Source organism: Equus przewalskii, chromosome 14, assembly GCF_037783145.1.
Source record: "Equus przewalskii isolate Varuska chromosome 14, EquPr2, whole genome shotgun sequence".
NCBI classification, from domain to species: Eukaryota; Metazoa; Chordata; class Mammalia; order Perissodactyla; family Equidae; genus Equus; species Equus przewalskii.
In genome coordinates, this window is record NC_091844.1 from 3,823,624 (window position 1) to 3,848,113 (window position 24,490).

Here is a 24,490-nt window from a genome sequence, read left to right on the forward strand (position 1 = left end):
CCAGCCCACTCTTGAGCTAAGGAAGTTTTAATTATTTTTAAATAGTTGAAAAAAGTAAAAAAAAGAATGGAATTTCATGACATGAAGTTCAGCTCTCAGCGTCCTTGAACAGAGTTGTGTGGGAGCACAGCTGTGCTCTTACAGGTCACCTATGACCATGTCAGCCTGCAGTGGCGGCGTCGAGTAGCTGCTCCAGAGGTTGAATGGCCTACAAGGCCTGAACTGTGTCCTCTGTGTCCCGTTGCAGAGAAGAGGTGCCGACTCCTGCCTGAGAGCGGCGACTCCCAGTCATTTGGGAGAGATTCCATTGTGCATTCTTTCAGCAGGTGTCTGTGAGCACATGTTACGTGCGTGTATCTCAATGCCATAAATGACAGCAGTGAACCAAACAGAAAATCTTTGTCCGCTTGGAGCTTACGTTTTCTTGGAGGGAATTAGACAGAAAACAGACTCGTAGATAAGTAGATATATTAGCTAGTGATAAATGCTGTTTTCAGACAAAGAAAGCAGGCTGAGTGTGGGGGGGAAGGAAGAGGACTGGGGGTGGGGGTGCTGTTCCAGAGAGATTGGTTAGAAGATCTCTTTGAAAGGTAGCTTTTGAGGTAGCTACCTGGTCTTTTGAGACCTGGATGAACAGAGAGAGGGAGGCAGATGAAGAGGTTGTTTGGAGGAAGTGCAAAGGCCCTGAGGCAGGAACAGACTTGGCAAATTGGAGAAATTACATGGGACAGGTATGTCTTGATCCTGGACTATAAGGACAGAGAGGTGGGCAATAGGTGAGATGTGGCTGTGACAGTCTTGAGGTCCCTTAGCGTGGAGGCTCTCCACCTTCCCCAGCGGCCAGGTTCACCTGGGGCACTTGACAAGTGTGATGCCCCATCCCTGCACAGAGGTTCGGCTTCAGGAGGTCTGAAGTGCAGACCGTTTGGGGCCTTGCAGGCCCTGGGAAGCTGGATTTTATCCGTGGAGACTGGAGAATGCAGATATCCCTCACACCCCACTCACCCCAACCCCATTTTCAGTCACTGTTAGGTCCTGCAGAGCCTTTAGTCTACAGGGCACCAGGCATAGGAGCCTTTGCTACCCTGCCTCACGTGTTGCTTGGCTGTGGCAGAGGCTCAGTAAATAGATGTCTGCATTTTAGAAAAGAGACCTGCCTTTACTCTGGTGACTGTGCTCTGCGGGCATGCCACTTCTCCCTCTGCCCTGTCCTGCGGGACTGAGTCTTTGTGATCTGGGTAAGTTCCCAGGGTCTTGCAGGTGCCTGGTGCTCCACTTTCTGCACGAGTTGGGTCAGGCTGTTTGCCCTCTGGTCCCAGGTGGACCCCTCCTGCTTCTTGTCAGCTGGGTCTTGCCTCCTTTGGGACTCCGTCTCTGGCCCTCTTCTCTTGGTCCTCCCTGTATGTCATGCACACATTGCCTACCAGAGGCATGAAGTTTTCTGCACAGTCTTACCTCTCCATGCATCTGTAGACACCAGCTTTGCTGGATGCATGGCTGGTGGATGAGTGAGGAAGGATTTTAGGAAACACGGAAAAAAGGATGCAAATCCTACCTGGCAGTTGACACTGTCTGATCTCGTTAAGCCACGTTGGTGAGCCCACGGCACACCGGCCTGTGGGCTGTCTTGTTGTCCATGCTTGCCTGCAGGCTTTCCTGTTATAGCATGTTACACAGGCGTGTGCCCACATGGAGGGCAGGGTTACTTCATGCTTCTTCCCAGGACTGAGGATGAAAGTCCATGTGCTTTCATGTTAAAATGCTCATCAGAATGTCTGATAAAAACCTGCTAAACTGTATTGCAGCCATTTAATAAAGTGTACAGGTGTGAGGTGGAAATGGTAGTTCTCTCTGATCCAGGATGATAACAGTGCATGGAATAGGGTAACAGGGCTCCTGGTGAAGGATCTGCACTTTCTCTGTGCCCAGCATTCCGGGACTGAATTTATCCCTATTCTAAAACAAATGCGCCTCTTACAACTCCACGCTTTTAAGGATTGTGAATGGTGGTTCTTCACCTGTTTGGGGTCTTGAATTCTTTGGAGGATTTTTGAAAGCTATGGACATACAATTTTATGTGGACTTTCAAGGATTTTTCCCCCTCTGGACTTCCTGAAACTTGTTCGTGACTCCATGGAGACCCACAGACTTCAGATTGAGAAATTGTGTTCTAAAAAGATTTCCCTCAAGTAATAGCTGATTAATATTTATGAAACCAAGTTAGCCTAGTAGAGACTATGACAGAGTGGTTAGCATTTTAATATTTTCTTCATTGGAAAAGGACAGTCATTTTAAATCATACTCTTTAAAATGACTCCATTTTTTGCCCTAAGTGAAAATTTCTCTGTGATTTTATGTGTGTGTGTGTGAGGAAGGTTCATCCTGGCTAACATCCATGCCAATCTTCCCCTGTTTTTTAGTATGTGGGCCACTGGCACAGCATGGCCGCTAACAGAGCAGTGTGGGTCTGTGCCCAGGAACCACACCCAGACCGCTGAAGTAGAGCATGGCAAGCTTAACTGCTAGGCCACAGGGCTGGCCCTTCTCTGTGATTTTCTTGAACTGGGTTTCCCTGCATAGCATGAAGTGTAGACACAGACATAATGAGAATTGTAAAATCGGTGTGCCTCAGTTTGCATACAAAGTATTTTTAAAATTTATGTTAAAAATTAGAATAAATTGTCTTGAGAGCTGTGTGAGGGAATTTGGTTTTACGCCCTTTGTCAGTAACAGTGATTGACTATGTTTTTTCTTTTATACTTGCTTTTCTTAATATTGATTCCTTGTATTATAGGTAATAGATTTAATTTAGTTTTGTTAGTTCCTTTATTTATAGAGTACATCTATTAATAATTCCTAGCTATCCTTTTGAGTAAGGTGGGTCAAATTAACAAGCAGGTTGCAAAATTCTAAAAGCAACGTTGATTTTAAATCCCGTTGGGCTTTTAAACACCATGCCCCGCAGCAGTCCGGGCTTCCCTCCACAGAGCACCAGGAGCAGGGCTCCGCGCCTGCTGGAAATCGCCGCGTTCTCCCCGGATGAGTCTGCGGTGTTGCCGGGCCTTCCTGCTGCCGGAGTGTCTGGTCTGTGCCAGGTGCTGAGTCCTTGTCACTCCCCAAAGTAAAGCAGGTGGAGCTTTTGAGAATTTAAAAGAAAGCCCAAAACACTTGACATAAAAACATTTTAAAGATTAACTGTTGTTAACACTTCTGAAGATAAAAACTACTAAGCACGGGATAAATGTAAGAAAGTGAAGCCGTTCCTTGACCTCCATTCAGCTAATGTTGGTCACTGGGCCCCCTGTGTTTGGTGCTGTAGGTGTGAACGAGAAAACCCCTGGTCTTGCAGGGCAGCCTGCCTGCGGCCGCCGAGAAACAGTAGTGTGTCGCGGGCGCCATGGCAGCACGGAGCCACAGTGTCCCCGGGGCAAGGGTGTTGAGGGGGCTCTCCTGGGGATGGGGTGCTCAGGGGCGGTGTGAGTGCGCTTCTGGCCAGGCGACCCTCTGCAGCAGGTGCTGAAGGATTGGGAGCGTGGAGAGTCCGTGGAGGGGCTGCTGTGGGGGGCTGATTGATGAGGAGGAGGGGCTCCTGAAGCTCTGGGGTGAACCGGAAAGAGCAGCCAGTTGGAGAGGAGGGTGCATTTCCAGCTGTGGAGGGCAGTCGAAGAGGTCTGAGCCACACAAGTAGGTTTGGGCATTATCCGCCTATAACCATTTTGTCCCTTTGTAAGGGCTGGTGAAGCTGTGACTCGGGGCTTCATTCCCCGGGGCAGGTCCCAGGGCCCTCACCCACTTCCCAAGGGAGAGATGCTTAAGCAGGGCCAGTGGGAGAGGAGCGATGACTCAGGAGACCGTGGTGTCTTTACTTCCAAGAAAGACACAGTGTCCAGGAGGGGAGGCGGCAGCCCTCCGTGCTCTGAAGTGGTCTAAGTGATGGTAGAAGGATCGAGGAATCTCTCCAAAATAGACACCCTAAACTGACTCAAGAAGTTAAAAAGGAAAAAGCTGAATAAAATGATAACCATGGAATGATTTGAAAAGGTTGTCAGAAGGCGCTAACCACCCAGAAAGCACCTGAAGGAGTGGATAGTTCTCTCCGTGCTGTTCCATAGTATAGAAAGAGAAGGACGCTTCCTGGTGCATTTTAACAGGCACAGCCTCCTAAAGCCAAAATGAGACAGTGTGTTCATTTGAGACCACAGTAAAGGAAAGTGCCCGTGGGGTCTGGGAGCTCCTGGTTCATCACCCATCTTTGGGGGGCTCTGTTTTAGTGGCTACAACGCCTGGTGTGTGAGCTAAGGACTGACCCAGATGTTCACATATTGTCTAGAAAGAGGCCGAGAGCAGGAGTTTAGCAAGGGTTTAAACATCTTTGTTCTCCTTTGTGAAAAGCAAGCTATGCACATAAATACAAGGACAAATAAACAATTACCTTGGTCGCCATTTAAACTCAATGTTTTGGCATTTTCACACAGTCTTGTCTTTTTTGTGTATTTTTAGCAGCAGGAGTCATACTGCATATACGCGTGTTCATCTGGAGCTGTGGTCACTGCATTATCATGATACAGCGTAGTTCCATAGTCGTATTTATGGCCTTCTGATTTCATTGAATGGCTGCATCGTAATTTATATAGCAGCTCCCAATTGTTGGAGATTTTGGTTTATTCCCGTCTTTTTTTCTTTAATTATAAATAAGACCCTGATTTGTGAAGGCAGCTTTCCTGTATATATGCTTATTTCCTGACGATAGTACTCAAAAGTAAGATCTCATGGTCCAAAGGTATAAACATTCTTTGTTTCTTTAATGAATAATGAGTATAGTAAGGCTTTATTTTAATTTCTCCCATTTCTTGCCACTTTTGTTTAGTCAGTTACTGCTATCTTTTCTATCATAGTTTCCTCCTCTATTTGAAGAGGGATAGGCTTTTATGGAATCAACAACGTCTCCCTTCTTAACGATGGGAATTTCTTGCTGGGGCGAGATTTTGGACACTGAGTCTTAGTCACTACACATTAATGAAACCCCTCCTGTGTACCTGAGGATCACAGTGACAAGGTGCCTGGGAGCAGATCTTAATGTCGGGACTTCCCAAGCTCACAAAATCGCCAGCCTGGGACAAGAGGGCGTTTGTGTTTGTTCCCTGTCTTTCCCCAGCACCTGGAAGCACCTAAGAGTGATATGAACCTCTTAATCTCAAGGTCACGTGTCTGGTGTGCAGTAAGCCCATCACTGAAACATGGTGCTTGCAGATGGAGAAAGGTTTGCTAGAATTGGCCAAAACGAGAAGGCAGGAGGATAGGTTCTCTCAAATTCACCTTAACAAGAGAAGAAAGCAGGGGCCTTTATAGAGCTAAGGGGCTTGGGAGGAGGAGTTTTGGAGAAACAAGGGGGAAATCCATGTTTCTTTCACTCCAGATAAGCCCTTGGGCAGTTGGACTTCTGGGCGTCATGGCAGCTGGGGGCTGGTTACTTGGTGGTCGTAACTTCCTTGAAGGCATTCTTTTTTTTCTGCAAAAGAAACTGATAAATCCTTGTGACCCTTAGTCGCTCCTTAGGTTAAACAAGAAAACAGCAAATTAACAAGATTAACTTCTTTTCGTCTGTGTCTGTGTTGGAACAAGGTTGAGGGGTAGTCAGGTTCTTGTTTAATATTTGCAGTCACCTGCAGGAGCACCTGGCCCTTAGGAGGTGTTTAGCATTTGGAGACTGAGTACCTCAGGGCCAAAGAGGAATGTGCACCAAACCAAACATGAGGACCCTTGCTCACAGCAAAGGCTTCTTTGTGAAGTAACCCTCCGTTCGGTCACTTTAAGTGGCTACTCATGCTCCAGTCTTAGGTTTTTAAAGTCATCCATGGTGCAGTTTCACTGTCGCAGCTGGGCTGATTTATTGAACACCAGCTGTATGCAGGATAACCCACCGTCCAGATGTCTGCGATCAAGGAGGCCGACAGCAGACAAGAAGTGCAAGACCAGGGCAATCTGACTGTACTGAGAAAGCGGGACTCCAGTTGAAGTTAAGCCACGATGTCAGGCCCTGACTGGACTTGTCTGGGTTTTGATTTCGTCAAGATTTAAAGGGAAAGGTTGAGCTGAACCCTAGGCTCTCTTTCAGGCACGAGTTCTTTGATTCTGTGACTGGCTCTTCCTCAAACAAAAGTTGGGGACATAGCTTTCTCAACACACACACAGTTGAACTCCAAACCTCCAAAGAGATCTTCCAAAGTTAGAGGGATATATAGGATCGTGTCTCCCTTACTTTTTGTAAGACTTAATACTTTAAAAGTGTGCCGTTTATTGTCTTCATGAGCTATAATTTAGTTTTCTTTTTTTTCCCTAAAGATTGGCACCTGAGCTAACAACTCTTGCCAATCTTCTTTTTTTTTTCCTGCTTTATCTTCTCAAACCCCGCCCCCTGTACACAGTTGTATATCCTAATTGCAGGTCTTTATAGTTGTGGGATGTGGGACACCACCTCAACATGGCCTGACAAGTGGTGCCATGTCTGCGCCCAGGATCCGAACCCTGGGCTGCCACAGCAGAGCGCGCAAACTTAACCACAGCCACGGAGCCAGACCCCCTATAATTTAGTTTTCCTAATGAACTTTAAAATGTTGGCTAAAAATTAAAATTGTGTTGGTTGGAACCCTTGAATGTCATGAGCTTACATAGTGACTTTTTTTGTTCTTTCCCTTACAGCCGTTTGGGGCAACTTCGTTAATATGAGGTAATTGTTTTTGATAACTTGAATATTGTGTTTGAATTTATCGATACATTTCAGTAGTTAGATGTGCACCATTGATTTTGTGGGTTAATAAGAATATTTTAAAAAGGAAACTGAGCTTTTTGCTATTCACACATCTGGGCTGTGTCTTTTCTCCTAGGAATATTCTTGAAGAATGAGCTGACTTTAACATTTACCCAAGTAAAGCCCAGGTGTAAAGATAAGTCTCGATGCAGCAGTGGCTGACTGCTCTGCGTTGCCCACCTCAGGGGCCCTTCCCTCCTTTTGTGGACAGTAGAGGGGTGACCCTAGCTTTCTCACCACTAAGATGTAAATGGCCTTCTGGGTGGCTTGAGCAGGCACAAAGTAGGGGGTTTCCAAAGCCTTGAGAAGGGCACTGTGTTAGGGAGGCCGTGGTGGCCGGCCCCGGGGAGCAGACCAGTGGATGCTCAGACCAGTGGTCTAACTCTGAGGGGGGCTCGAGGACCCGTCTGGCCTGAGTGTGCATTATTCATGCTGCTTGACAGGGCAGGAGAGACACTTGTAAAAGTAAAATCCTTGTGTTAATGTTCTAAGAAAAAACAATCAGAAAGTAACAAGCATTCCATTGAAGAAACAAATTTGGTTGAGTTAGTCCAGTTTTACCTTTAAAGAAAAGTTTGTTCCACTTTATATTTCTTGGTAGTGGGAATAAAATAAGAACGATCAGGACTGTGGTGCTTGGGTTGGGTGGGAAGTTCAATGCTACACGAGCCACAGGGGAGAGGGTGCTGGGCCCCAGCAGGCTCTTCCCTCGGGGTTGGTCTTGCAAGGCGGGTGGGGCGTGGGGATCTGATTCCTGCCGCCTCCTGACAAAGGCTTCTGTGTCTGGCTCCGTGCGGTGCTCACATCCCTTTTAAAGGAGCTCTGTTTTTTACTTGGAAAAACTGCATTTTGCATTAAATCCCCGGGAAAGCCCAGCAGACAGGCTTGAACTCCTATAGACACACTTCCTGCCTCTAATTTAAAACCCCGGGTTGGGTGTAACGTGAAAGTGAGATTGTTTTAGTTTACTAGAAGCAACCCTCAGGGGGCAGGGAACCTGTGAGGCGGGTTCCAGGAGCCCTCCTCTGCCCAGTTGTCTGGGGGGCCTCCGGAGCACCCCCTTCTGGAGGGAACTGGCACTTGGGAAGGAGAGGGCCTGGCCTGGAGCCTTCGGTTTGTGTGGGGATTTGTCAGAGCTGAATCTTGAAGTCCCAAAGCCTTTCGCCTGGTCTCAGTTTTGTAGCTTTCTTCTCAACAGGTCTATCCAGGAACATGATGAACTGAAAATTGAAAGCAAGATTGAAGAGGTGAGTCTCTTTTCCATATTCTGCTTCTGTTTCTTCTGTTTGTCAACGTCAGTTCCTTTGCTTCTGCTGGTGTCTTTATTGTGGCAGCTTTGTGCTGCTCTGTGATTTTGAAAGCGTGTCTTGAAAAATTATTCCCTTAATTAAAGGAGACTTTCCATTTGTTACACTGTTGATGCATCTCTGTGTCAGCATTTGTCCGTTTTGTAAAGATGTGAGGGGTCAAAACAAATTCTGACCTAAAAGCAAAACGAATTTAAACTTTTGTTTTGAGAGATCGACACCTGAGCTAACAACTGTTTACGATCTTCTTTTGTTTTTCTTCTTTCCAAAGCCCCCCAGTACATAGCTGTAGATTCTAGTTGTAGGTCCTTCTGGTTGTGCTATGTGGACGCCGCCTCAGCATGGCCTGACCAGCGGGGCCATGTCCGCGCCCAGGATCCGACCGGTGAATCCTTGGGCCACCAGAGCGGAGCGCACCAACCCAGCCATTGGGCCACGGGCCGGCCCCTGGATTTAAACTTTTATGTGACTTTTCTAATGAGCCTTTCCAGAATTTCTTAGAGAAAGGGAAGTGATTACCTTTACCAGGGATGGAGGCAAGTGCCAACATCCACTCACCTGAGTAGATGCTGAAAGTGAAGAGGGAAGAGGGCCTCACTCGGATGCTGGGACTGGAGGAGCCTAAAGAGAGTGTGTGCCCGGATGGGGAGCCACACACCTCACCGAAAGCCAGCTCCTCTGAGTGGTGCTACTCCTCCTATTTTAAAACAATTGCTTAGGTTTTCGTTAAATAAATATAGCTGTAGATAGACTGTTGTCACATGGGCTGTGGAGGGGGATGGGGAGGTACGCATTTCGATTTGAAGGCACATGCTAGAGTCATGGGGAGGCCCTTGGATTGCTCTTGTCCTTCTGTCCAAGCTCAGGGGGTCAACACAGCTGGGTGTGTGCAGTCATGTGCTGGAGCTGACAACAGGGAGAAACCTGGGGATCAACTTTGTGGACAGCGTTTAGGAGATTCTTTAGTTCCTGGAAAAAAACCAGTGCTGTTCCTCTGCCTGTTTTTATGAGCCTGAACCACCTTTAACCTTGCTCATAGTAAGATGGGAAAGTAAAAAGGTTAATTTTCTCAAGGATCTAGGCACCTGTGGAGTAAGAGTTATAACATGCTGTTTATCATTCTCTGTTCTAGAATTGTGATTGAAGTGTTATAACGTAATTTCAAATTGGAAGTGAACTGTAGAAGTAATTAAAATGTGTGTTGCATTATTTCATGCCTATTTGGAATATCAGAGCGGGGTGAAAGTGGCAGGAGACTGTGTTTTGCTTTAAAACTGATTTTGGTTATTTTTTTTAGATGGTTGAACCACTAAGAGAGAAAATCAGAGATTTAGAAAAAAGGTATGTATACTTTTTGTTTTGAGTTTAGGAAGATACTTATATAAGATATTGACCTTCTAAGGTCAGTGACTAGGATATAAGTTCATCACAATTGAGTAATTAATTCCATAATGTGAAATATATAGGGTGTGCTTGAGATAAGAACTTTTCCTTGAGAAGGTAAATTTTTACACTAAAATTTGGATGCAGTGTTTTTAAACCTTACTTTGGTTGGTCTTTTTTTTAAAGATTTTATTTTTTTCCTTTTTCTCCCCAAAGCTCCCCAGTACATAGTTGTATATTCTTCGTTGTGGGTCCTTCATAGTTGTGGCATGTGGGACGCTGCCTCAGCGTGGTTTGACGAGCAGTGTCATGTCCGCGCCCAGGATTCGAACCAACGAAACACTGGGCCGCCTGCAGCGGAGCGCGCGAACTTAACCACTCGGCCACGGGGCCAGCCCCACTTTGGTTGGTCTTTTGCCATTAAGAACTACTTTTGATGAAGGCTACAGATTTGCTCCAGAAAAAAATATTTATTTTAATCAATTTATTTTTTCAAGGGCCTTCCTGAAGCCCAGCCACAGATCCTATGTTAAAAGTCCTTCCTCTTACATCCTCTGCCAGTTTGATTTCTACAGACTACAAGGATCTAAATAAATGTCCGCATAAATGTTTTTGTTTTCCCCCATTTGAGTTTAATAGCCCCCTGGTGAGAACATTGCAAGAAGATCTAGGTCTGTTGGAGTCTTCCTTCTCTCCACCCCGTGAGTTTCTCAGTTCCGAGAATTCATTGCATACACCTGGAGGCCGAGCCCTCCTCCCTCTCACATCTGCACGCGCAGCCAGGTGGTTTCCAGCATCTGTTGATTAGTTTAGGAGAATTGTTTCCAAAATGAGAAAGCAGTTTGGAGGGCCTAAAACCTAGACTTTATTTTAGTCAAAAAAAAAAAAAAAAAATCTGTCCACTGGCAATTGTTTTCTTTAGAGAATAATAATATTCATTTATTTGTGAAAAGAAAAGTGAATCATTAGATAACTTCCCTATAAGGCAATGGCTCACACACAGGATCTCTTGAAATATGAGAATTATGTGATTCTCTTTGATACTTTTGAGATGTTCTTTGTGCTTTTTAAATGAGACAGAGAAGCACAAATATGAATATAATGTTAAAGAATTTAGCGGTAGCTCGTTCTTGTCAAATGTATGTAAGTACCATAAGAAGTTAAGGACATGGAGCCTGTGAGACGCCATGTTTGGTCATTTATTTGCCTTTGCACCAAACTGCATCAGGAAGTTTTCAGAATTGAGTCCAGGTAAAGTGGCTGCAAGGGAAGAATTGTATAATATGGTGGAAACTTGCATTTGAATCAGAAGAAGATTCCTCCTCAGCCTCTGTCTTGGTGGCCCCACCCCCACCCGCCCCGGCTGTGGCTCTGTTGGCTCTGTTCCACACGTTCTCTCTCGAAATTGAGTGTTAGGCACTGGAATGTTTCCTTGAGTGTATTTGGAAAGCGTTGTGTCTAGAGTAAAAATTAGGTCTTTAGAAGTTTGAAAAAGAAAAATGAAAACATTCATTAAAGTTTTTTTTTTTCAGATTGGCACCTGAGCTAACAACTGTTGCCAATCTTCTTTTTTTTTTTTCTGCTTTTTTTTTTTCTCCTCAAATGCCCCCAGTACATACTTGTATATTTTCAGTTGTGGGTCCTTCTAGTTGTGGCATGTGGGACGCCGCCTCAACATGGCCTAACGAGCAGTGCCATGTCCTCGCCCAGGATCCGAACCCTGGGCCACCGAAGCAGAGTGCTCGAACTCAACCACTCCGCCGCGGGGCCGGCCCTCCTTAACGTTTATGTAATGTTTTTATTGGGATGAGTTTGAGTGATGTACATTAGTGTTGTATGAGTTTTTTATCAAGTCCAGAGTAAAAGGGAAGAAATGAAGAGCAGTTTTCTTTTTTGATTTTAGTGTTTTCATTAAATGATCAAAGAGAAATAAGGATGGAGAAAATTGATCAAAATGTGTTCATTCACTTTCTTCCTGTCCTCAATAGTTTATATGTAGTCAGGCAAACTATTAATTTTAACTCTTACTAGAGTAGAAGTTGTTAGTACTTTTAATAGATTCAGTTAGTAACATAAGGTTGTTATTTGTGCTTTAAATTATTCTTCCCATGATTTGGCACTGAAATTATACTGCTTGTAACATTTCATTGGATGGCAGCCAGAAATTCTGCCTTCAATATGACTGGCATAATTTGAGAGGTTTTAACTGAGTCTTAAAAAAAATGCCTATGATAGGAAATAACTCACCACAGAGTTTATAAAAAAAAAAAGTCTGTCCACTGGCGATCACTTTCTTTAGAAAATACTAAGATTCATTTAGTTGTGAAAAGTGAATCAATTAGATAATTCCCTGTAGGGCAGTGGCTCACACACAAGATCTATCGAAATATGAGAATTATCTGATTCTCTTTGATACTTGTGTGATGTTCTTTGTGCTTCTTAGATGAGAAGGAGAAGCACAGGTATGAATATAATGTTAGAATTTAGCGGTAGCTCGGTCTTGTCAAACTGAGAGTTGCCTTTGAAACGGGTGGAGGTTAAGCATTTGCCTCCTAGGGCGGCTTTGCTAGTTAGTCATTCTAAAATGGTTCTGTTCTTCAGGTTGGGGAGCAAATCGGGGGACAGAGGAGCTCGAGTTACTGTTTTAGTTAGAAAGTCAAGTGTAGACGTGACTTTGTAGTGGAAATCGATGGAGCTCTGTCTGGTTTTACTTGTCCTGACTGACTGTGTGATGAGAATGATCAAGCAGCCATCTTGACACTGGCAAGATAAGCACATAACTGGAAATGTGCTGTCTTCATGTGCTTGTCACTTGGGGGCAAAGAGATGCCCAAAAGAAGTATTGGTATTTTGCAAAGGTAAAGATAGTATTTATAGAGGGAAAGAAATGGGCACGGTGCCATTCCAGAAGCCTGAGTAAGTGGACTATGTGGGCCTTTTCTCTTCCTTATCACATCCCCATTTCTTAATAGTTTGATTACATGCCATTTGTTTAATTTCATCTTCATATCTTTAAATGTTCTTTGAATAGATAGCAAGTTATAGTGGTCATTTAAATTCTAAGTAAAAGTACTTCTTTCTGGCTATTTTGTTAAACACTAAGGTTAGAGTCTGGGATGGCATAAGGTAATTACTAAAGGATTAATTTGGGGGGTAAGAAAAGACCCATTGTTCGGTTCATACTCATTCTGCCTCCCAGGCTTGCTTCTCTCTCGCGCTCAGAAATGCCGAATGCAGGCTTGCTACGGGCGGGGTCGGCAGGCTTGCTACGGGCGGGGACCTCCCTCTGCCCTGTGTGCTGCTGTGTCCTCAGGGCAGGGCATCGAATAGCTGCTCAGTCATGTTGCTGAATAAATGAATACGTGGATGAGCCTATGTGCCGGGTAGGATTTTAATCCCCTTCAGGCCTTAAAAGAAGCCTGTGCCTCTCCCTTGCCCACTTTGCCCAGTGCTGTGTCAGCCCAGGAGGGCTTGGGAGGGTTGAGCAGCCTGCTGAAGGTGTGGCCCAGCCAGCACCACCTCACACGGTCACCTCACAGTGCCCGAGCTGTCATCCAGGATGGCAAACAGGGAGAAGTGCCTGCTGAGGAGGACCCTGAAGGAACTTTACCTCTGCTCACACTTACAGCTTTGTGTGCCTGAGGTCTCAAAGGAAGGAATGAGGGTTATAACATCATTTTTTTGTTTTTTTTTTGGTAAGGACGATTGGCCCTGAGCTAACATCTGTGCCAGTCTTCCTCTTTTTGGTATGTGGGATGCCCCCACAGCATGGCTGCTGATGAGTGGTGTAGGTCTGTGCCTGGGATCTGAACCCAGGCCGCCGACGCAGAGCACCCTAAAGTTAACCACTAGGCCACGGGCCCAGCCGCCTATCGGATCATTTTTTTAACATCTAATAACTTGATCATACATATGAAATCTGAAACTCGGTTGCTGCATATTGAAGAGAAACAGAGCAAGAAGTCCAGCCAGTGTTTTGTTCTTACATTACTCGTTTTGGTGCTCAGTGTCGGAAGTGGCTTTTTTAGTCCATCCTACACATGTAACTGTGTGTTGGGCAATTATGTTTTTCCTTCAGTTTTATTTCTTTGTAACTATATTTATTGTAAGCAAACCGTTTGCTGTGTTCCTCGTGGTGTAAACAGCATATCAGATTTCATTAACCTTTCAGACAGGTGCTGTTCTAAGCTAATGACGTGGACTAGAGTTTGTCTCGGTGGCTGCATTGCGCTCCCTCGGGATGCACACGCCTTGGTCCTGTGCCGCTGCTCCTTGCTGCTCCCTCTCCCTCCACTTCTTTCCCAGTGCTCAGCTGTGATCCCGTCTCCCTATGACACTCTGTCAGAAACCTCACGGACGGGAGAGGGTGAACCTCCACCGTGAGTGAAGGAAGGGGACGAGTCAGGGTTGGCGGCGACGTTTTCTGCTACAGCCTGGAAGAGAAGGGGGCTCGTGGGCGCCACTGGGAGGGTAGAGAGGGTCGGGCTGCAAGGGAGAGACGTTTCAGTTGTGCCCTGGGGCTGGATGCGGCTCGGGATTGGGGCTGGATGCGGACTCGGGATTGAGGCTGGAGGGTGGAGGTGGGCGCTCGGGGGCGGAGGAAATAGGGCATCTGTGTAGGGTGTGTGCGGCCAGAGCTCAGATTTACTTTGCCGTCCTCCAGCTGAGTAATCGAGGAAGTACTCAGAGTGACACAAAGTGTCACCTTGCAAACAGGGCATCTGCCAGGCTCCCTCGAGGCCTCCAGTCTTGCTCTGACTGAAGACGGAACCTCCCCTGCTTCACAGCCACATAAGCACTTACCATGGTGGCCTGTGCTAAAGACAGTCCCTGCCAGGGCAGCCCCTGGGGGAGGTAGCCCCTGGGGGAGGTGCTGTTGGTACCCCTAACAGAGCAGGAGGCTCTGAGGTGCACAGAGCTCTTGGGGGTCTTACTCCGGGATCACAGAACTAACATGGGGGAAGGCCAGGATGCTCAGCCATCCACTCAGCCTCTCCCACCTGCCTGCCTCTGTTTTGTAGTCTGTGAGGGGGTCTTGGCCTTTTGAGAATCTGGAAGCTCTCAGGAGAGGAATTGGTGTGCGTTGTGAAAGCAGGCCTTCCTGCTCAAGCTCCAGTTTAAGTGTGCTTCCGCTCTTTCACGAGAGGAGAAACACCTGCTTCAGGGCTTCTGTCTGATGACCTGTCATACTCTGTTCAGTTCGGCAACCATTAAGGAAGTGCTTTCTGTATCCCAGCCAGGGACATGGAGGGGATGGAGACAGTGTCCCTGGACCAGCGTCTCTCCAATTAAAATAAAACCTGTAAAGCTGATTTCTCCAAATTTATTTAAAGCACTTTGTTCCTAAGTGAATCACTTTAAGAATGGATCTTTTAAATCTGCCTTTATCAACTCTCATTTGATGTTCCATATGCCGTTTATGCTGCCCTGCTCCTGAAACGTCAGTGTGGGTTGGGGGCGCATGGCACCTTCAGCGGGGGCAAGAGGCCTTGAAAGATGAAGTGAGACTTAAGATCGGTTCAGAGCAGACCCGGAGAGGCAGAGTGCTGATGCCCAGTCATTTTGCCCGGGGGCGCCGGTTGGGAAGGGGATGTGGGAATTGTGAAATTGCCCTGAACAGGGGAATGGGCTTAGTTCATATCTTCTTTTCTTGTTTTTGCAAGGCACTGTCTCTACGTTGGGCCAGTGACTTCAAGCAGTTGCTTTCTTGCTTCCAGGCCCCAATGTAGCATCTTGAGGATGCTCCCCCTCCCTTATTTGCGTTTGGCTTTGCCTGCTGGTCACCTATACATCTTTCAGTTTTTCCTTCTCAGGGATGGAGTCTTAAGTGATGTCCCTAGCTTGATTCTGAACCAGGAGCGGTAGGGTGTTTCTTGAATTCTCGTCAGCCAGTGCTGGCCTGGCTCCTGCAGCTCTCCTGTGGAATGGAGAGAAGAAGCAAGCGAGAGCAGTTCGAAGTCTGGCCTTTGTCTTGGTGGTGGGTGAAGGAAATGCTCACATGAGATGTTTGACTTTTTCTTTCCTAATCTCTTCCTGTTATACAGCCTCACCCAGAAATACCCGCCAGTAAAATTTTTATCAGAAAAGGACCGTAAAAGAATTTTGGTAAGTTTGCACATCTGATTAATATTTGTAGTATCAAGAAACTTGCTTTTTAAATAGGGTATAATTCATCTACCATTAATATCACCCTTATAGAATATACACTTCACTGGTTTATGGTATGTTTACAAAGTTATGCAACAGCGCTACATTCTAATTCCAGAATGTTTTCATCACCCCCGGAAAAGCTCCACACCCCTTAGCAGTCATTGCCCATTCCCCCTCCGCCGGGTCCTGGCAATCACTAAAACCACTTTCCGTCTCTGGATTTGCCTGTTTTGAACATTTCATATGAATGAGATGACACAATATGTAGACTATAGTATTTTGATTTCTTAGACATAGAGTAATGTTTCCAAGGTTCATCCATGCCGTAGCATGAATCAGTACTTCATTCTTTCATGAATAGTACTCCGTTGTATGGATGTACCACATTTTGTTTATCCGTTTCTCAGTTGACGGACAATGGGGTTGTTTCTTCTTTGAGGCTATTGTTGTTAACGCTGCTGTGAACATACGTGTACAAGTTTTTGTGTGGACTCAGGTTTTCGGTTCCTTTGGGTATATACCTAGGAGAGGAATTACTGGGCCGTGTGGTAGTGTGTATAACTTTTTGAGGAAGTGTGCAACTTTCCCAGAGCAGTGATTTTTAAAACCTCTTCTGGTTCACGGACCACTTTGATGAAGACACTGGGGGCTTCTTTGGCTAATGTTCTCCTTGTTAAACATAAGCACGTGTTCACCAGTGAAAGAATCCCATTCAACCATTGCACAGCAAAGCGTGTCCAAAGAGATTGGCACTGTTGCATTTAAAAGTAACAACTTTATTGAGATATAATTTACGTACCATACAATTCACCCTTTAAAGTGTACAATTCAGTAGTGTTTAGTACATTCACAAAGTTGCACAACCATCACCAATTTTTGAACATTTTCATCACCCCACAAAGAAACCCCATACCTATTAGAGGTCACTCTCCATTTTCCCCCAAGCCCTTCCACATCCCAAGCCCTAGGCTGCCACTAACCTGCTTTCTGTCTGTAGAGAGTTGACAGTTCTGGATGTTTCATATAGGTGGAATAATGCCATATTTGCCCTTTTGTGACTGGCTTCTTTCCCTTAGCGTGTTTGCAAGGTTCATTCACCTTGTGGCATGTGTCTGTACTTCTTACTTTTTATTGCCAAGTGATAGTCTGTTGTGTGGATAGACCACATTTTATTTATCTGTTTATCATGTGGGTCATATGGCAGCTCTCTGTTTAACCTTTTGAGGAAACGCCAGACTGTTTGTCATAGCAACCGTCCCCATTGGTGGTGTGTGAGGGTTCTAGTTTCTCCACATCCTCACCAACACTTGTTGTCATCTGTCTTTTTGTTTGTAGCTCCCCTGGTAGGTGTGAAATGGTATCTCAGTGTGGTTTTGATTCGAGTTTCCGTGATGGCTAATGATGTTGAGCATCTTTTCATGTGCTTATTTCCCATTTCTTTATCTTCTGTGGAGAAATGTATATTCAGACGCTAAGCCCATTTTTAATTGGGTTATCTTTCTTTTCATTATTGTGTTATATGAGCTCTTTGCCTATTCTAGATACAAGTTTCCTGTCAGATATATGATTTGCAAATGTTTTCTCCCATTCTGTGGTTTGTCTTTTCACTTTCTTGGTGGTGTTTGAAACATGAAAGTTTTTAACGTTGGTCTATTTTTTTTCTTTAATTCCTTATACTTTGCTATCTTATTTAAGAAATCATTGATTAATCCAAGGTCACAAAGATTTACCATGTTTTTTCCTGAGAGTTTTATAGTTTTAGTTCTTATATTTAGGTCTCTGGTTCATTTTGAGTTAATTTTTGTATGTGGTGTTAGATAAGGGGCTTTCATTTTATACATGTGGCTATCCAGTTGTCCAGCACCATTGGTTGAAAAGACTAATCATGCCCCGTTCAGTTGTCTTGGGACCCTTGTTGAAAATCGACTGACCATAAATGTAAGTATTTATGATTTATTTCTAGACTTGCATTTCTGTTCTATATGTTTATCCATGTGCCAGTACCACACTGTCTTGATTACTGTAGCTTTGTAGGAAGTTTTGGAATTGGGAAGTGTGAGTACTCAAACTTTGTTCTTCTTTTTCCAGATAGCTTAGACTATTCTGGATCCCTTACAGTTCCTTGTGAATTTTAGGATCAGCTTGTCAGTTTCTCCAAAGAAGCCAGCTGAGCTTTTGGTAGAGATGGCATTGAATCTGTAGATTGGTTTGGACAGTATTGCCATCTCAACAATGTTATTTTCCAATCCTTGAACACTGGGTGTCTTTCCATTTATTTAGGTCTTTATTAGTTTCTTTTTGTACTTTTCAGAATATAAGTTTTGCACTTCTTTTGTTAAGTTTATTCTAAAGTGTTTTATCCTTTTTGATGCTCGCATAAATGGAAATGTTTTGTTAGTTTCATTTTAATATTGTGTATTGCAAGTAAGTAGAAATACAAGTGATTTTTGTATTTTCTTATGTCCTGCAAACTTGCTGAACTCATTGGTTAGTTCTGATCGTTTTACGTGGATTCCTAGGATTTTTTATATACTATGATCATGTTATCTGCAATTATAGGTGATTTAACTTCTGCCTTTTCAATATGGATACCTTGTATTTCACTCCCTTGCATAATTGTCCTGGCTGGAACTCTACTACAGTGTTGAATGGAAGTGGGAAGAGCGGACATCCTGGTCCTGTCCCTGGCCTTAGGAGAAACTTTTCAGTCTTTCACTGTTACGTGTACTGGTTGCTGTGGGTTTTCATTGCTGCCTTTTGTCAGGTTGAGAAAGTTCTCTTCTAACCCTGGTGTGCTCAGTTTGCAACCAACCTTGCTTACCTGGGATAAATCCCAGTTGGTTACTGTGCAGAATTCTTTTTTATTTATTGCTGGATTTGATTTTCTAGTATTTTGTTGAGGATTTTCATGTCTATATTCATGAGAGATATTGGTCTGTAACTTTCCTTTCTTATGATGTCTTTTTCTGGTTTTGGTATCAGGGTAATACTGGCCTCATAGGATAAGTGGGGAAGTGTTCCCTCCTATTCTATTTTTGGGGAAGAATTTGTGAAGATTTGGTATTAATTCTTTAAATGTTTGGTGAAATTCACCACAGAAGCCATCTGGGCTTAGGCTTTTCTTCATTAAAATTTTTTTTAATTACTCACTCAATCTTTGTTTTCTTAGTTGATTTTGGTAGTTTGTATCCTCCTAGGAATGGCACTGCTTTGGCTGCACACCCTAAATTTTGGTATGCTATTTCTTCATTGTCATTCTTGTCAAAGTGTTTTCTAATTTCTCTTGTAATTTATTATTTTATTCATTAGTTATTTGGGAGTGTGTTGTTTAATTTCTACATACTTGTGAATTTCTCAGATTTCTTTGTTATTAATGCCTAATTTCATCCCATTGTAGTCAGAGAACATACTTTGTATGCTTCAGATCCTGAGTCTGTTGAGGCTCGTTTTAGGGCCTAGGTTATAGTCTGTCCTGGAGAAGGTTTCACGTGCTCTCGAAAGGAATGCGTAGCATGCTGTTGCTGAGTGGCGTGTTCTGTGTTAGTTGTAGCTGGTTTACAGAATTTTTCAAGTCTTCTGTTTCCTTGTTAACCTTCTGCAGAGTTCTATCCATTATTGAGAGTGGAGTATTGGTATGTCCAATTAGTGTTGCTGAATTCTCTTTTTCTCCCTTCAATTCTTTTAACTTTTGCTTTGTGTATTATGGATCTCTGTTGTTAGGTGCATAAATATTTATAATTGTTATCCGCTTGATGGATTGACCCTTTTATCGTTACAAAATGCCCCTCTTTATCTATTAACATTTTTTGTGTTAAAGTTTATTTTGTCTGATATCATTATAGCCACTCCAGCTTTCTTACTGTTGGTTCTGTGCTGTATTTTATATCTTTTTACATTGAACACGTAGTATCTCTGAGTCTACAGCGTGTCCCTTTTAGACATTGTACAGTTGGATTTTGTTTTGCTTTTTTTCCAGTTTCACAGTCTGCCTTTTGAGAGATTGTTTAATCCATTCACATTTGATGTTGTTACCCAACACAGTTGGCTTTATATGTGTCATTTTACTTTGTGTTGTCTGTATGCCTCGTATCTTCTTCATTCCCTTATTCCTCCATTACCCTTTTCTTTTGCAGTAAGTACATCTTTCCTTGTCTAGCATTAGAATTTCTTTAACAATTTTTTCTGTATTTGAAAAGTTTATTTTGTTTCTGATTGCTCTAGTGCTTACCATGACATCTTGACTTGTGATGTCCTACTTCAGATTTATACTGTGTTCTGGTGAGATGTGGCAGTGGCACTCCTGTATGGTTCTGTTACCTTTCCCTCTTCTTGTGATATTATTTCTGTCCATTTTATGTATCACTTCATATATATTACAAACTCAACAATCCATTGTTACAATTATTACTTTCTATAATTTTATGTCTTTTAAAGATGTTATTTTTTCCTTTTTCTCCCCAAAGCCCCCTAGCACATAGCTGTATATTCTTCGTTGTGGGTCCTTCTAGTTGTGGCATGTGGGACGCTGCCTCAGCGTGGTTTGACGAGCAGTGCCATGTCCGCGCCCAGGATTCGAACCAACAAAACACTGGGCCGCCTGTAGCGGAGCGCGCAAACTTAACCACTCAGCCACGGGGCCAGCCCCTAATTTTATGTCTTTTAAATAAGCTAAGCAAATAAAGGAGAACAAGGATCTATTTATAGAATTTGTACATTAATCTTTTTATTGCAATGTCTGGTTTCCTCCATTTGTTCCTGTGGGTTTCAGTTAACTTTTGGTGTAATTTTCTTACTGCAAAAGAACTTTGCCCCTGCCTACCTTCTTTGTACTATTATTGTCAAATATATTATATTTGTGTATTTTACAGGACCAATAATACAATTATATATGTATTATTTTATACAGTTGACTTTTTTGCTGTATGGTAAAATATGCATAAAAAATTTATTTTGACCATTTTTAAGTGCATAGTTCTGTGGCTTTAAGTATGTTCACATTGTGCTGTACAATTTGGTCTTTAAATCACTTAATAGTAGAAAGGAGAAAATGTGATTATATTGGCTTTTATAATTACCTAATTACTTTATTTATTCCCCCCCTTTTTTCATCTCTGGATTAAGTTACTGTCCAGGATCATTTGCTGTCAGTGTGAGGTTTTTCCTTTAGTATTTCTTGTATGGCTGGTCTGCCAGCAATGAATTCTCTCATTTTTTGTCTATTTTTGCTTTTTATTTTGAAAAGTTATTTTTGCTTGTATATAAGATTCTTTGCTGACGGTTTCTTTCTGCACTTTGAATGTGTTCTCCCACTGCTTTCTTCATTATTTGTGACAAGAAGTTAGCTGTTAATCACATTGGGGTTCTCTTGGACCTGAGAAGTCATTTTATTCTTTTCCTGTTTAGTTTCCTAGAGCTGCAGTAACAATTATCACCAACTCAGTGGCTTAAGACAATAGAAATTGAATGTCTCCCAGTTTGGGGAGCTAGGAGTCTGAAATCAAGGTGTCCACAGGGCCGTGCTGTCTCTGAAGGCTCCAAGGGCAAATCTGTTCCCTGTGTTTCTGGTGTTGCCAGTAATCCTCGAGTTGCTTGCCTTGTAGCCACGTCACTCCAGTCTTTCCCTCCATCATCACGTGGTGTTCTCCACGTGTGTCTGTCCCACTGGACTCAGGGTCCAGCCTACCGCAGTATGGCCTGATCTTAACTAATTACATCTGCAATGGCCCTGTTTCCAAATAAGCTCATGTTCTGAGGTTCCAAGGAGGACGGAAGTTTTGCAGGACAGTTTTCGACCCAGTGCAGCTGCTTTCAGAGCTTTCCCTTCGTCTCTGATGTTCAGCGTGTTTAGCATGATGCATCTGTGTGCAGCTATTCTTGTTGACGTTTGTCCTGCTTGGAGTTTGTTGAGCTTCTTGAATGTGCAGATTAATGTGTTTCATCGGTTTTGGGGAGTTTTTCATTATTTCTTTGACTATTTTTTCTCTTTTCTGGTTCTCCCGTTACATGTACGCTGGTGTGTTTATTAGTGTCTCCTATTTGTCTGAGGCTCTGTTCCTGTATTTTTCTCTCTGGTCTTCAGATTGTCCAAGCCCTCTCAATCTGTCCTCAAGTTTTCTGACTCTTTCTTCTGTCAGATCCAATGAGTTGTGAATCTCTAGTGAAGTTTTCTTTTTGGTTACTATACTTGTCAACCCCAGAATTTTATAATTTTTCTCTTTCTATTCTCTGTTTACTTCTTTAAGCATGGTTTCCTCCAGTTCTTTGAACATATTTGTGATGGCTGCTTTGAAGACTGTTAGATCTGACATCTGGGCCCTCACACAGGCAGAGTTTGTTGCTTGGTTATTCTGTATACGGACACATTCCTGCTTCTTTGCATATCTCAAAATTTTTTGTAGAAAATTGGACATTTTAGGTAGTATATTGTAGCTACTCTGGTTACTGTTCTCCCTTCCCCCAAGACTTGTTTATTTTTGTTTGCTTATTATTTGTTTAGTGACATGTTTCCCCTGGAGTGTGGAGCTCGAGTGGTTGCTTCTCAGAGGCTGCTGCCTTGGGCATGGGCACAGTCACCTGGGATGACGGCTTCTGGGAGGGCCTCTTGTTGACCGTCTCTTTCCCTGATTTCTCTGTTACGCTGTCTGCCTTATCTGGTATCACACCAACTGGTAGGCCCCAGTAATTGCCAGTTGAGTGAACTATTCCTTCGTCAGTGCTTTGTGCTCTAAGTTGCTTCTCAGTCTGATCCAGTTAAATTCTGGCCCTTTTGCAGAGGTCGATTTTGAGGCCAGTCTTTGCAGTTTGTTTAGACCCCAGCCTCCTTTTTATTTCCTACCACCTAAATCTCCATTGTTTTCGAGGTAACCCTTATTCTTGAACTTGCCCACTTGCTTTTTCAAATAAAATCACTTCCTTCGGGGAGAGCTTTGGAGCTCTGTGTTTTTGACTGTCTCTGTTCCCAGGGAAAATCTTTGCACCATGGCCCTGGAGCTGGAGCAGGGAATGACATTCCTGCTTACACGCAGCGAGCTGGGCAGGAACAGGAGCCCCTGATCTGCTTGCCTGGTCTCTCTCAGCTGCGAGCCTCCACCCTCTGAGCGAGCTAGGGTAATGGTGACCAGGGTCCCGTTATCCACAGCCTGCCAGGCTGGGGTAGAGCTTCTGCCCTCTGAGTGGGAACTGGGTGGAGGAAAGAGCTCACGTGTCAGCGATTTAGCCTCTCAAACTCGCAGCTGGAGGGAATGAGAAACGCAGGGCCTGCCCTCCTGGGGCGATACCATATCTTTTGACTGGGAGTCCACGCTTACCAGTCTCACCCACTCTGAGCTGTGAGAGTGGAGGGCGGAAGGAGGGAGTGGGCCGTGGCTCAGATGTCACAGACTCTCACTGTTCTTACTGAATTTTAGTGGATTTTCTTGAATAAATGTTTCTTCATTTGCTGTATATGCTTAGGACAATTTCCAGAGACTTTACATGGTTGGGTTTTTTAAAATTAATTCTTAGCAGTTATGGTGGTTTTGCTGGGGAACAGGTCTGTGGAGCACTTCACACTGCCATTCTATAAGAAATTTTTTATCTGTGACCTTGATATATAAATGGTTAGTACACAAGGTGGTTTTTAATTTTACTTATCATCCAGGTTGTAGGACCATGCATCCAAATATTCTTGGATCAGTATTAAACTTACCCCCACATAATCCCCTTTTCTTCTAGAAGCTATGAAGATCTCTTGCCTTTCTTCATACTTTACATAACTCTCACCCTGAGCAGACTCTAAAGTCTGTTATACTTGTACACCCGTCTTTTTGGGTTACTTCTATTACATCAAAAATGTGTAAGCAGGGGCTGGCCTGGTGGCATAGCGGTTAAGTTCGCACGTTCCGCTTCTCTGTGGCCTGGGGTTCGCCAGTTCGGATCCCGGGTGCGGACATGGTACCGCTTGGCAAGCCATGCTGTAGTAGGCGTCCCACGTATAAAGTAGAGGAAGATGGGCACGGATGTTAGCTCAGGGCCAGTCTTCCTCAGCAAAAAGAGGAGGATTGGCAGTAGTTAGCTCAGGGCTAATCTTCCTCAAAAAAAAAAATGTGTAAGCATTTAAGCATGAATTGAGAAATATATCAGTGTCCTCAGCAGCAGAGAAAAGCTAATTTTTCTAATCTTTCTGCTGCCACATGTCAGAGTGATCAGAAAATCTGATGTTCTACATGAATATATGAGTCCCACACAGTCTGTAAGCGTTATGACTGTTTCCATATGGGATGATCTTCCTGTCGATGCTGAGTGTTACAGAATTTCTATCATTTTACACATAACCACAACAAATGGACTTACTGTTTTTCACCCATCTGCCGTCTCATAGATTAAGCCACGTTTCCAAATCACTTGGTGCTCAAGTCTGGCATATTGTTGCTAAAATTTAAAGCATTTTCAGTAATTGTCAAAGCCTTAGCACAAAGAAGAGGTTTGTTTGAAAAGACCTTCTTTTTGCTGATTTGCTGAGCAGCATGAGCTTGAAGGCTGACCTTGAACTAGACCACTTTGGCTGCCTGGTAGCTCCTACAAGAGCAAGAAGTACGAATACGCTGAGATGAGCTCATAAACTGCAGAGCTGTGTAAGGTCTAGTCCATTTCAGCGTGAGGGGTCTTACGTCTTTTCTTCCCACTATCCTTTGGGTGTTAGCTCCTTGTTGTTCTAGGGGTCTGCTTGGGTTTGGTGATTAGTTTTTCTGAGGAAGCTTCATAAGTGGTAAGCTTCTGCCAGTTTTGTTTTTCTTTGAAATAGTTGCTTAATGGACTGAAATTGGTCAGGAGCAACATTTTATAACCACCTAGCTATGTTACA

General features: G+C 43.8%; 1 protein-coding gene across 6 annotated transcripts in view; it reads left to right on the top strand.

The window, feature by feature from the left end:
- UXS1 (UDP-glucuronate decarboxylase 1) overlaps positions 1-24,490 on the top strand; it is a 96,742-nt gene that overhangs the window by 20,222 nt on the left and 52,030 nt on the right. For 2 of the 6 annotated variants that reach the window (XM_070573344.1, XM_070573346.1), the window contains exons 2-5: positions 6,700-6,727; positions 8,007-8,055; positions 9,413-9,456; positions 15,543-15,603. In XM_070573344.1, the coding sequence (XP_070429445.1) occupies positions 6,700-6,727; positions 8,007-8,055; positions 9,413-9,456; positions 15,543-15,603 (182 nt within the window). Of the gene's footprint in view, positions 1-6,699; positions 6,728-6,889; positions 6,937-7,991; positions 8,056-9,412; positions 9,457-15,542; positions 15,604-24,490 lie in introns of those variants that run through there. The other 4 variants (XM_070573343.1, XM_070573345.1, XM_008539774.2 and 1 more) reach the window with 3 other exon arrangements.